General features: G+C 48.3%; 1 protein-coding gene across 2 annotated transcripts in view; it reads right to left on the bottom strand.

Moving 5' to 3' along the window:
• The window catches only part of TNFAIP8 (TNF alpha induced protein 8), a 114,942-nt gene extending 106,374 nt beyond the window's left edge, over positions 1–8,568 (bottom strand). The window contains exons 1-2 of one of the 2 annotated variants that reach the window (XM_082724160.1): positions 8,372–8,536; positions 6,050–6,130 (exon numbers count right to left, since the gene is read on the bottom strand). Coding sequence is in view for 1 of the 2 variants with exons in the window: in XM_082724158.1 (XP_082580284.1) it covers position 8,372 (1 nt within the window). In the remaining variant the exon portion in view is untranslated. Of the gene's footprint in view, positions 1–6,049; positions 6,131–8,371 lie in introns of both variants that reach the window. The other variant, XM_082724158.1, reaches the window with a different exon arrangement.
• Positions 8,569–13,238: the final 4,670 nt, after the last annotated feature.

The following is a 13,238-nucleotide window of genomic DNA, read 5'->3' as shown; positions in this document are numbered from 1 at the left end:
AAAGAGAGGGAAACACTAGGGATGCCCTCACAGAGAAAAGACCAGGGGAGGAAATTATGGAAGGTAGCCCTTTGCAAGCCACAGAGAGAAGCCTCAAGGGAAACCAAACTTGCTGACACCTTGAGCCTGGCCTTCCAGCCTCCAGAGCTGGGAGAAATATAGATCTGCTGTCAAAGCCGTCCAGTCTGAGCTTCACCAATATGCTGATATACCACACTACTTATCAGGGCTGTATAAACCGTAAGGGCAACCATAAAAGGCAACAGAACTTAAAACAGATGGATGGAAGGTAAATTTGGGGTAGATGTGCCTGGAGGGAGCTCAGAGTCAGGTATGCCCCTGCCATCCATCTCCACAAGCCACTTCCCAAACTCTTACAACTGACCCCTTTCCCAAACTACGAGGCTCAAAGCATCCCCGTCCCCCTCAGCGTACTGCAGGATGGCTGCCTAGAGAGAGGGGCTCAAGCATGACTCAGAGGAGTCCCTTTATATCCTTGTTGAAACCTGGTAGAATATTTAAATCTCAAGGAAAGACAGAGCCTCCTACTAAAATGGCTATTATATATCATCAGAGGCAGACTTCTAATATACCCCATGGCTCTTACCAGAGTGATAAAGAGAAAAGTGACCAGAATTTAGAAATAGGGAAGAAAGTCTCAAGCACTGGCCCAACTCAAAATGCAAAAAAAAAAAAAAAAAAGGAAAAAGAAAAAGAATTTGAAAAAAGAAGAGGGAGAAGGAGGAGAGGCAGTGGAGAAAGTTACAGCAAGGTGGCTTCAAGGAAAGAAACTGTGTTCTCCATCTTGCCATTGCCCACCAATTTGAAATGAGAGGAGCACCCCAAGAAGAGGACAGCCCCAGAGGGGTCGGGACCTCAGGACAGGGAGGGGACCTAGGGCAGCCCTCACTCAGTGATACTCAGTGACCAAGTCTTAGGCCTTGTGCTCCTCCCATTGTCTGCCACTCTTGAAAAAGGGGCGCCCATCCCATATGAAGCCACAGGAGATGGCCTCCAGGCAGCCAGCACCAGCCAATGATGTCAGCAGAGCTGGTGATTGGTAATCTAGATTTTTAACTAACGAACCCTGAGCTGATTTCCTGGGGTCCCTGCTTCACGGCTCTCAATTCCTGGACCTACTTGTGGGACACCACGCTAGGTGTTGATGGTTATTTTTTTGTTTCTGACCTCACCGTTGGTCAACATTCCTCCACCCGGTGAGGACCTACTAGAAAAATCACTTTGTTGTTTCTTAGAATGGGTGAACAGGTGTTCGTTTTGAGCCAGTTCATTTTAATCTTCTTTAAACTTTTAAAACCACTCTGAACTTTCAAGAAATCTGTACTTTCCACTGCCAAAACCACCTTGGGCCTCCACAAAAACAAACAAAAAATAACCCTACAGATCATCTGTTGCCTGAATAGTCTTCTTATAGAACAAGACATTAAATCGGGCTCTCTGCTCGGCAGGGAGCCTGCTTCCCTCTCTCTCTCTGCCTGCCTCTCCATCTACTTGTGATTTCTCTCTGTCAAATAAATAAATAAATAAAATCTTTAAAAAAAAAAAAAAAAAAAAAAAAGAACAAGACATTAAAACTGGTCTCCCAGGCTAGGGTTTTAGAATTTGCTAGGCAGTAGTCAAGGTTTGAGGGGAAGGGTTCAGAAATACAGAGTCCCAGGCCCACTCTGGTAGTGGAGACCAGAAACCTGCATCTTTGGTATCAAGGGTCCCAGGGGATACTGACTTGCTGTTAGGTGGGGAGTTGTGGCCCCTGATGGACCCTGCACTACAGCAGCACGCTGGAAAAATTCACCGCTTCATTTGGTCTATCACTTTTGTGGCTGCCCAGATACTCACGCATTCAAACCATCCCACTTGGGGCACAAAGGCCAGGGACCCCCCAGAGCCCCTGACTCCTCAGAAGGCTCCCCATTGACACACAGTGTCTGACCCTAGCAAGTCACAGCAGCCTGAGCTTTCCTGGTCAGAGAAGCCAAGGAGCAAAATAGCCTGGTGAGTGCCACACAGAGGGGAGGTCTGAGCCCGCTCACCTGTCTCAGGTACACTTTGTGAGTTCCTGGGAGCCTATCCCGTCACCTAGGCAACAAGGGATTCCAGCACTAAAATTAGGAATGCTCTGTCCTTAGGAAGTGATAACATAGATTCAAACACCAGCCTTTCCCAAAAAACTACCTCATCTTTTTAAAGAGAGAAGAGGGGCGCCTGGGTGGCTCAGTCAGTTAAGCGTCTGCCTTTGGCTCAGGTCATAACCCTGAGCCTGGGATTGAGCCCCTCATCAGGCTCTCTGCTCAGCAGGGACTCTGCCTACCCCCCCCCCCCACAAGCGTGCTCTCTCTCTCAAATAAATAAAATCTTTAAAAAAAAAAAAAAAGAAGGGGCACCTGGGTGGCTCAGTGGGTTAAGCCACTGCCTTTGGCTCAGGTCATGATCTCAGAGTCCTGGGATCGAGTCCCGCATGGGGCTCTCTGCTCAGCAGAGAGCCTGCTTCCCTCTCTCTCTCTCTCTGGCTGCCTCTCCATCTACTTGTGATTTCTCTCTGTCAAATTAATAAATAAAATCTTTTCAAAAAATTAAAAAAAAGAAGAAGAAGAGGAAGAAAGAGAGAAGAAAGAAACACAAAGGAGTTATTTCCTGATTGCTGACTGGTGGAATCAGTCCGAGACTTACTCCTTAAAGGTTTGGATCATCAAAGATGGTTCTGAACTCCTCAATCTGTTGCCAACATGGTGTCTGCCGATTTTCTCAGAAGACTGACATCTCTGCAGAATTCCTTAGTCACACGTGTGTGTGTGTGTGTGTGTGTGTGTGTGAGAGAGAGAGAGAGAGAGAGCGCGCACGCCTGGACATAGTCAGCTCAAGCTCTTGAACTAGGGAAGGATGAAGACAGTTGGGTGTTCACAAACACACACTACAACCTCTGCCTCCTTCATTTTGGTATTTTTGTTGACAGTGATATTGTAAAAAACTTCTTAGTGCTCAGGAGTGGAGAAGGTTGGCTCATTTCAAATATACATGAGGGTATTTCATACCCTAAAGAGAAAGAGAGAGAGAGAAGTGTGCCCAGCAGACCCTGACCCAGTGGACAACCAAGACGAGGCATTCCCGCCCTTTGGAAATCTCACAGCTTCCCCCCAAAGGCCAGGTCCCCTTGTGACACTGAGCACAGCTGAGACATACCTGCCTGTCTGTCTTGGATAATTGGGTTTCATCCAATACTTGATTTAAACAAGGGCCCCAAGAGGTCAACCCACTGCTCACATCTTAACTGCAACAGGTTTTTCTTAAAAAGCTTTCCTCTTGGGGCACCTTTGTGGCTCCCTCAGTTGAGCATCCGACTCTTGATTTCAGCTCAGGTTATGATGTCAGTGTTCTGAGATCAAGCCCCTCTGCCCCCCAACCCAGGTTGCGTGTGTGGAGGCTGCGCAAGATTCTCTCCCTCCCTCTCCCTCTTGCCCCTGTAATCTTTCTCTCTAGGAAGGAAGGAAGGGAGGGAGGGAGGTGAGGAAAAGAAGGAGGTAGGGAAGGAAGGAAGAAAGAAAAGCTTCCCTCACACACAGGGAGGCTCCCAGGATGCTGGCTTGCCTCATGCTTAGATACATAAAACCCAGATACCCTGTTCTGGCTCATTTCTCTTTAGAAGCAGCAGCAGCAACAGCAAGATTTCCCTCCATTATCACATGACACTGCAGCTGGGAATCATTGAAATTGGGCTATATTCACCCCCTTCTCTGGGCTCCTCTGGCATCATGGCAAAAAGAAAGTTCATGCTAAAAACACATGTGGTACAAGTTATGTATCTTCCTCTCCCCTCCACTCTGACCCAGTACAAACACCATCCTCTCAAAGTGAGCCCAACCTGGCCAATCCGGAGAAGCCCATCCTTTGCCGGGCGGCTTCCACACATGGACACCAGGAGAGGGATGTTTTGCTTTAATCCACATCACAAAACCCAGGACGTAACTACTACCCCAGTTTTGAGGTAGAGAAACGGGCTCAGAGAGCTTGAGTGGACTATCCAAAGTCACACAGCCGGGGAGGCTGGGACCGGAAGAGGTGAATCCTGCAGAGTCATGTGAACCAACCACATCGTGACTAACCTAGAAGTCATCCTTATTCCCAGTGTTTACGGAAACTACAAGTGGAATTTTGGATTTAATTCCATTCTCTATTATTAAAGAAACAAACGTCGATTTGTTTATAAGTCAGCATGGGGTGCTTAAGCAGAGGCCCATTCCTGTGATCCCTCATCCATTTTTTTTTTCTTTTTGTGTGAGGCAGATCACTGTATGCCTGCCCCCGCCCCTCGTTACCTCAAGAGAAACATCCCCAAGTTGTTCTATCAACTCTCTCGTTTCTAGATAACAGAGCAGACCCTAGAAAAACAAACTTGTAGCTGCCCACCCAGCTTTGCTGCTGGTTCCGAACCTCCACTACCTGGGTCCTGAACCATGAATCCTTGCCTCTAGAGAAAATGCAACAACTCTCTAAAAGGAGGGAAACAAAGTGAAGATCCAGGGAAACAAAGTTCTCTGGAATCAGGCTGATGGCAGTTACAGCCGAGGCCATTTGAAAGGGACATCAGAAGGAAAGTGCTTATTTCCGTTTCTTACCTTTTGAAATAAAAGTATTTTGAAAATGGTTCTTCTATCCTAGGGAAGTGCCTTTACTTCCCTTGGTGAAACTGAAGAATTCTAAACCTACTTTTGCCACTGTCAACCTACCTGCTGGGACCTGTTCTTACCGACATTTCCCCTGCAAGTTGCCAGCCCTCCTGTGAATAGGAGAGGGCTGTGCACACAGCAAGAGCTCTATCAGTGTCCCTTGTGTGAACCAATGGTAACACCCCCCCCACCCCCACCCCCGCAAGCTGAAAGAGGGGATACACCCCCAGATTTGTATAACAACAGAAGTTAAGGTCTTAAACCCATAGGACAGATGGTTTCTCACATTCCTGAATGCCTCTTGTTTCTAGAATTATCTACCCTCCACCTATAGCTCATTTCCTCTTCTTACTCCAAAATGTCGAATGCAAACCGGTGTCCACTGGATGCTATTTTATCTCATTTATGTTTTGCAACAAGGTTCACTGAAAAACTTTTTTTTTTTTTACCCTCAAAGAAGCACCCACTTTTAGCTGTTGGTAAGCACCACTCACGGAGAAGAGTCTAAAAACTTCAGTCAATTCAGACTCCAGGGCCAGAGTCATCAAAACCAGGGACAGAAGAGCTGAAAGGGAAACTGTTACCCCAGGGAAACATAAAGGCTGGGGTTTTAAAAGCTCCTTTTTAATGTTTGTTGAGTTCTTACTGTGTGCATTTGGTATTAGACGCAGGATGTGGGCAGCGTGAGGAAGGGCGAGGCGAAAAAAGTTGATCTAGCCCCCCACACAGTGCCTTCCGTCAACTTCTGTCTCAGACCTGAGCTGAATGAGAATGCCAAACAGGGGGTCAAGGGTCCACTCTCTCTCTTTTTTTTTTTTAACCTAGGTTGACCCCTATGCACGGGCCCAGGGCCCAAGTCAGAGGTCCTGGGACTGGGGTTGCACTAATGCTGGCTTTTGTCTCTGTGAGAAAATAGGTGGCCCTCACTTGTTCTCACTGATCTTCCCCTGCCTCCCAAAGGTTCCCCCACGTTCCATCCCTTCAATGTGAGCAAACCTGGAAGGGGTGGAAAACAGATTCTTCTGAGAGGTGTGTCAGCAAAGCTTAACTCTTGACAGACCACACATGAAATCTTCAAGAAGCAAATGTCTTCATTCCAAAAGGCGGTCCCAAGCAGAAGAGGAATAAGTGGACCCATGAACTTCGAGATCTCCCTAGTGCCCAAAAGCAAAGAGCAACTATCTGAAATTCCCACAACCAGAAACCATCTAGAAATTGACCCCTCCTCCCATATGGCATTTCCTAACGAGTGCTGTTTGGATGCAATCATTTCTCTCCACACACCCTTTCCTCCAGTTTCAACAGAATGAAGAACTGCAGAGAACAGGCCTCAGAAAACACTCTTCTGGTGGGGGGGGCATGCTCACCCTAAAGCTTCTTGGCCATTCTGTCAGGATCCCTGAAGGGTCTGCACTCACAAGACCATGCTACCAAGATGAACACTGTAACTGGCAACAGAGACAGAAATGGAAAACTAAGGGGCAATGAAGATGAGATTTTCCAGCTCAAGCTACCCCATATCATTGAATTTAAGCAAAGGACACCAAATGGCACAAGAGATTAAAATCTCCCTTAAAGAAAAACATTTCAGAACAACTTGTCAGAACAACTATGCTTTTGGGGGCCGCTTCTCAGATGCAATGATTTCCCAATGATTCTTAAATTATCCGATAATCTAGATGAATATAGTAGCTTATAAGGCCTACATCTGTTCATGCAAAAAATGGTGAATATGAAACAGTCAACCTCTAAAGCATTCACATTTTGCAGGGAGGTAGGTGGTATCCACTTCCAGAAACTATTTACTCAAATAACAGGTAGAAACTCAAAAGGTGGGCCAGGGGTGGGGGGAGGCAAGTACTGTGTACCAAGGGGAACAGCCATCCAAAAAACCCTACAAAAAAGCTAATTGTGTTACCAGCTAGAAAATTAGCAATAACTTGCTGACTTAACTCCCCATGTCAGATCTAATTAGAAGGTGGCAATAAATGTTTCCAGGTGTTTAATTAAGTGTGATAATTATTTCTTTCCTTTAAGAGAGATGGAGTCATATGTTTACATTTCACAGCATAATGTTTCCTTAGTTAAAACACGGTAGAAACACTTTTGTGTAACACAGGATTGAAACCAGGATAAAAATATCTGCTGTGATAAGCAGCACTTAAAGTGATTTATCAGCACTTGCTCTCGCATGCCAGCGTACAATGGCAACGTAAAGCTGCTCTGTTCTGGTGATTTTCTTTAGCCACACAGATTTCTGCCGCCCACCCCCCACCACCCGTACACCTCAACGAAAGATTTCTATTCGACATGTCATTTAATTACCAGCATGTCTTAAATGAATTGTCAAGGAAGTGGGGGCATTTTATGGGGCTCTCTCCTTTCATAGTAAGAACACAGCAAGAATACAATGAGATACACAAGAATTCAGAGAATTCAGAGATACAGAAGAATTCAGAAGAATTCGGCAACCAGGGAATCATTTTAGGGATGGATTCAAGTACAGTGTCGCTATCAATTAACCTTTTTTTAACTATTTTTTAAAGATTTTATTTATTTATTTGATAGGCAGAGCTCACAAGTAGGCAGAGAGGCAGGCAGAGAGAGAGAGGGGAGGAAGCAGGCTCCCTGCTGAGCAGAGAGCCCGATGTGGGGCTCCATCCCAGAACCCTGAGATCATGACCTGAGCCGAAGGTAGAGGCTTAACCCACTGAACCACCCAGGCGCCCCTAACCTTTTTTTAAATGCAGAAATGTCCTCTACCTTGAGGTAGTATTGACCCCCTGCCCATCCCCCCATGAAAGAATTTACACAGGGATGCAAGTAACTCAAGGATTTTGTTGTTCCAGGGCTGGGCTCTCAACTCTTGTCCCCTTCCTTCCACCATCCCGCAGGTCCTGCTCTTTCTAACTACTGCTGTGTTTTAGGAAATCAGTTGGCGGTAGCATTACCGTGTCACTGAATGAATGCACACCCTTTTAGGTGTCAAAGTTTGGTTGGTCAGCCGGAGGGGGGGTCTTGAACATGCCTATCAGCCTCCCTGGGTCCCAAAGGGCTCATCGGGTGTCCCTCCATCAGGTGCTTAAGGCTCCAGTGTCACCCGAGCGCGCGCAAGGACACACACACACACACACACACACACACACACACAACTTTCTTCTGCAAAGGCAGCCTCCACCGAACGACGGAGGTAAAAACTCCAGTGCGTCCGTTTTATCACGCGGGGTTGGATTACAATCTCCGGCCAGCACCTCCGTCTGCAACCTGGGGTACTGTGGTAACCCCGGCAGTCTCCTCTACACAGCACGAGCTGTTAGCAGGCAGCGGGGCACATAGCGGGCTCCGCGTCTACACAAGGAAGGACCGGGTCGCGCGTGGGGCTCAGAGGAGGAGGTGGAAGTGAAGGAAAGGCTCGACCCGAGTCTGTGGTAGGTAGGGGCTGCTCGCCGGAGGTCTCAGACAGGCGCCGCGGCGCAGAAACTGGGTAAAACTTCGGGGAGTTTCCGGGGCTGTGCGCGCCTGCACACACACTCTGACACACACGTGCTCACATGCACCCACTCACACCCACTCACTCCCGAAAGTCTGAGGGAGCGGAAGGCGCGCCCCTAGGAGCAGCCGTCAGCCCAGCGGCCGGGGAAGCCCCAAGAGGGAGTATGTGTGAGACCCACGCGCCGGGAGGCACTTACTCTGAAGAGAGGGCGCGGCGGCGCCGGGACACAGAGGCGAACCTGGTGATCTGACGGTGCGGAGTTCCCTAGCGGCTCGAACGCTCGCGGGCTTCCGCGGACGGATCAGCAGCGCGGGCCAGAGGCGGCGAGAGAAAAGGAGCCACCGGCCAGGGGCGGGGCGGACTAGGCAGAGGGAGGAACAGAGCGGTCGGGGCGGGGCGGGAGACTGGGCGCCAGGGGCGGGGCTACGGGAGGCTCGAGGAAGCTGGGGCGGGGCCAGGAGGACGAGCGTAAGGGCCGGGGGCGGGGCCACGAGGGGTTAGGAGTCCAGAGGAGGAACTGAGAGGAGGAGCTAGGAAAGTGGGGGCAGAGCAGGCGGCGGAGGAGAGGCCAGGGGCAGGGATAAGGCGGGGCCCGAAGGTCGGGAGCGGAGCTGAGAGGAAGAGCCGGGAAGCTGGGGGCGGGGAGGACTGGGGAGGAGGGGCCGAGTCGGGGATGTGGGAGGAGCTAGATTGTCGGGGGCGGGCCATGAGGAGCAAGACGGTCGGGGGCGGAGCTGAGAGGAGGAGCTAGGAGTCCAGGGCCAAAGCGGGTTGAAGAGCTGAGAGGCGTAGAAGACGCGGGAGAGGAGGAGGGGCAGGGCTAGCGGAAGGACCTAGGAGGTCGGAGGCGGGAAGGAGAGCCAGGTATCCTGTACTGGGGGAACCCAGCCTGACACCGGGGTGGCATGGCAGGTGCCCCGAAGAAGGCAGGGGAGGGCCGGGCGCGGCGTGCGAGCTGGATCCGGACGTCTGGACGCGAGGGGTCAGGACTGGCTTGAGGGACACGTTCGGGCCTCGGTGTCTTCAGTCGCAAAAATGAGATGCCAGCCTCATAGTGTGTTGAGACGGTTAAATGAGCTCATACATGTTTACTGTGCCTGGCACGAAACAGGCATGCATGACTGTTACCAACTGTTGCCATTATTGATTAGAACTATCCACATAAGCCCCGAAGTCCCACTTTTTTTCTTTTCTTTTCTTTTCTTTTCTTTTCAGCTTCTACTGGCCTCAAGTCTACCTCGCGATGTCTGACGCATTCATGATTCCTGGTTGACCTTCACGGAGATTGCAGGGCTTTTTTTCTCAGGTAAAGACTTCATTGGCTCCTGGGAAGCCCGTCTGGTCTCAGTCACTTCTGGGGCTTTCACTGTGACTGCTCCTGCTTGTGGGGTCGAAGGCTAGCTCTCCCCCGGGATGGGGCAGAATCTGCCTTCCTTCTGCGGAGGAGCCCCGACCCGGGGTAGAGGGTCATGAAGGTGCTGACCTTCGTAGGAGCACAATGAATCCACAAACATCCATTAAACACCTACTGTGTGGTGGCTCTGTGCAGGGGGCTGTTAATAATAATATTAGCAAAACTTAGTATGGGCAGGTCACCGTCCTAACCCTCACAACAGCCTATAATGCTGCTCTTAGAGTTACCTTAATTTTTTAAAAAAGATTTTATTTATTTATTTGACAGACAGAGATCACAAGTAGGCAGAGAGGCAGGCAGAGAGAGAGGGGGAAGCAGGCTCCCTGCTGAGCAGAGAGCCTGATGCAGGGCTGGATCCCTAGACCCTAGGATCATGACCTGAGCTGAAGGCAGAGGCTTTAAACCACTGAGCCACCCAGGCGCCCCTAGTTACCTTAATTTTACAAAGGAAAATGGAGGCATAGTCAAGTAAAATATCCTGCCCAAAGTTACACATTTAGGGAGTGGCCCAGTATGGCTGGGAGACAGGTAATTAAACACTTTGTAGGTGAAGTAGACCAGAAAATCACAACACATTTGTGTTCAATGCCCCAAATAAGAATATGCACAGGGTTCATAGGTGTTTAGAAAAGAACACTGTCCTGTGGTTATACTATGGGAGGGGGGTGTCAGCAAGACCATCATGAAAGAGGTGATGTCTGAGTTGGGTTTGGAATTAGGAATAGGAGTTTCAGGAGCATCTACAGGTGGAAAATGGGCACAATCAACATTTTTCAAGCATTCAGGAGGGTTGAGAAAAAGTAGAGTGTAGGTTGGAAAGAAGATAAAATAACAAAAGAGGACCCTTTAAATCCAAGCGCGCATGTGCCTGTGTGTGTGTGTGTGTGTGTGTGTGTGTGTGTGTGTGTGTTTTCTGACTATAGGAGCTAAACAGCATTAATTTCACCCTTGGTTAGTAGAAAGCCAGAAGGATTTTAATCATGGGGGACATATCAATTGTTGTTCCAGAAAGGTCATTCTGAAAAACAGCAAAGAGAATGCCAGAGCCAGGAAACTTGCTTAGGAAGTTACTGAAATATGACAGGTTGGGATACTGTGGTAGGCAGAATACTGAATCTGGGACGGATGTCCACTCCCTAATCCCTGGAACACTTTGCAGATGTGCTTATGTGTAAAGACAATGTGATGGGGAGCTTATGCTGCATTATTTGAGTGGGTCTAATCTAATCATGTGAGTCTGTAAAGTAAAAGAGTGGGTCGGAGAGACTCAGAATATGAGAGGAACTGGACCTAGTTCAGAAGCCAAGGAATGCGTGGCCTCTAAAAGTTGGAAATGGATCTCAGCCAACAAAAAGTGGGAATCTCAGTCCTGCGGCCACAAGGAAGTGAACTCTGCCAGTAACCCAACGAAGCAGGGGAAAGGGAATCCTCCCTTAGAGCCTACAGATGGGAACTCAGCTCTTGAGGTGACACTCTGATTTTATCCTGTTGAGATCCACACTGGAATTCTGACCTACAGTACTGTAAAATAATAAATTTATGTTGTTTTAAAACCTTATATTGGTGGTAATTTGTTGTGACAGTAATAGGAAACTAATACAGATGCTGAAGTCCTGGAGATTGATGGGATGTGGGGGCTGAGAGAAGGAGAGGCATCTAGGTTGATTCATAGGGTTTCTGGTTTGGCAGGCTCTGTCTTTGGTGATGCCACCCATTAGAGGGAAGGGACAAAGACATTTACTTTCTAAATACTTCTTGACTCTGCAGTGGTGCAACTAAATTAGGATTAACAGAGTTTGTACACTCCCATCCTTCCCCACCCCCAAATAATTAGAAATGATTCCTGCCTGAATGCCCATGGGCAGTCATATTTGTCACCACCAACTGAGAACTGTGGTAATCTATCTGCCGCGTGTAAATTGGACGACTTAGGACAATGCGCCTCGCTTCTGCTGAGCTAGAAGGAGGCGACTATTGGCATGACTGCTGTGAGAGTCAGCCAGGAGGTCATGGTGCCTCCAAACTCAGCTCCAGGAGCTGTCCCCATTGCTTCACTCCTGTTTCCCTTGTTCCCAGCTGCACCCTAAAACAGCACTGTCCAGAGCCCCTTCTATCTTTTACACGGTTCTACAATCTATCTTCAACATTCCTTTTTTTTTTTTTTAACATATTTATTTATTTGACAGAGACAGAGAGAGAAATCATGAGCAGGGGGAGTGACAGAGGGAGAAGCAGACTTCCTGATGAGCAAAGCACCCAACTCGGGGGTTCCATCCCAAGACCTTGGGATCATGACCTGAGCCAAAGGGAGGTGCTTAACGACTGAGCCACCCAGGTGCCCCTGTTTTCAACATTCTACGCCTGGACTAGTCTCTTATCCTTGGCTTACTTTTTGACTCTTCCTTTGCCTCACATACACTTGCATTTCTCCCAGCTTCCTCTCCTACCCAGCCTAATGCCAACAACCGACACTTCAGCCAGTCACTGCTAGTGCCTCCTCCTATTCCTTTACCTCATCGTCCTTTCCTTGTACTCGCCTGGCAAATTTCCAACCAACCATATTTTTGATATGGACTCAAGAAGAACCTGAAAAGGTGAACCTAATTCTCTACAGACACATACTCTCTAATCTCAGCTAAGTCTGTGTGCAGCCTAGATACCCTCCTGCATCACAAGAGTATGAAGGGGGTTCAATTTTTACCTCTTTCCTTGAGACATCTTTCCCATCCCTTGCCCTTCCTGCTCTCGATATCCCTACCTGCTAATATAAAATATACTGATAAGCAATAGTTTTCTCGACTTCCTGTTGGAGCTAGCAAAAATACCATCTACATCCACTCATCGTGGTTTCCTTTCCTCTCATCCCAGAGGATCAGAGTAAACCCTCTCACAGGTTCTTTGGGTCCCCCCAGAGCCCTTGCTTCTATCTTACATGGGCTGCATTCAGTTAAATATCCCTTCTGTTTCTCTTTTTGTAAAGATTTTATTTAGTTATTTATGAGAGAGAGAGAACAAGCAGGGGAGGTGGGGGAAGCAGACTTCCTGCTGAGCAGGGAGCCCCATGTGGGACTCAATATCAGGATCCCAGGATCATGTCCTGAGCCGAAGGAGCCGCTTAACCCACTGAGCCAACCAGGTGTCCCTTTTGTCCTCAACCTCTCAAGTTCTATACTTTCCTTGCAAAACTTTGGGGAGACTAAGTGGGTGGCTCAGTCGGTTAAGTCACCAACTAACTCTTGGTTTCCATTCAGGTTTCATGATCTCAGGGTCATGAGAAGGAATCCCATGTCAGGTTCCCTGCTGAGAGTGAGGTCTGCTTGGGATTCTCCTTCTCCCTCAGCTCCTGCCCCACTTGCACACTCTCTTGCTTTAAAATAAATCTTTTTAAAATGCTAAGAATAAAAAAATAATGCAAAGTTAAAAGTTTTCCATGGACGCTGCTACCTTCACTCACTACAACCCACTTTACTAGGGCCATATAGACCCGAGAGGCCACAGGTGCTGCTCATAGAAACATGCAGACCGGCCATCATCTCAGGGCTTATTTAAGGGGGCTTAGGGAAGGAAAGGGACTCTACAATCTCAGGCAACTTGCATTACTGTCTTAAAGAACTATTATTCTTCCACCATATTCACAGTATGATAATAT

The sequence above is a fragment of the Mustela nivalis genome (genome assembly GCF_964662115.1).
Source record: "Mustela nivalis genome assembly, chromosome: 3".
Classification (NCBI taxonomy): Eukaryota; Metazoa; Chordata; class Mammalia; order Carnivora; family Mustelidae; genus Mustela; species Mustela nivalis.
The sequence above is the reverse complement of the archived record's forward strand: the minus strand, read 5'-3'. Positions and strand labels throughout refer to the sequence as shown.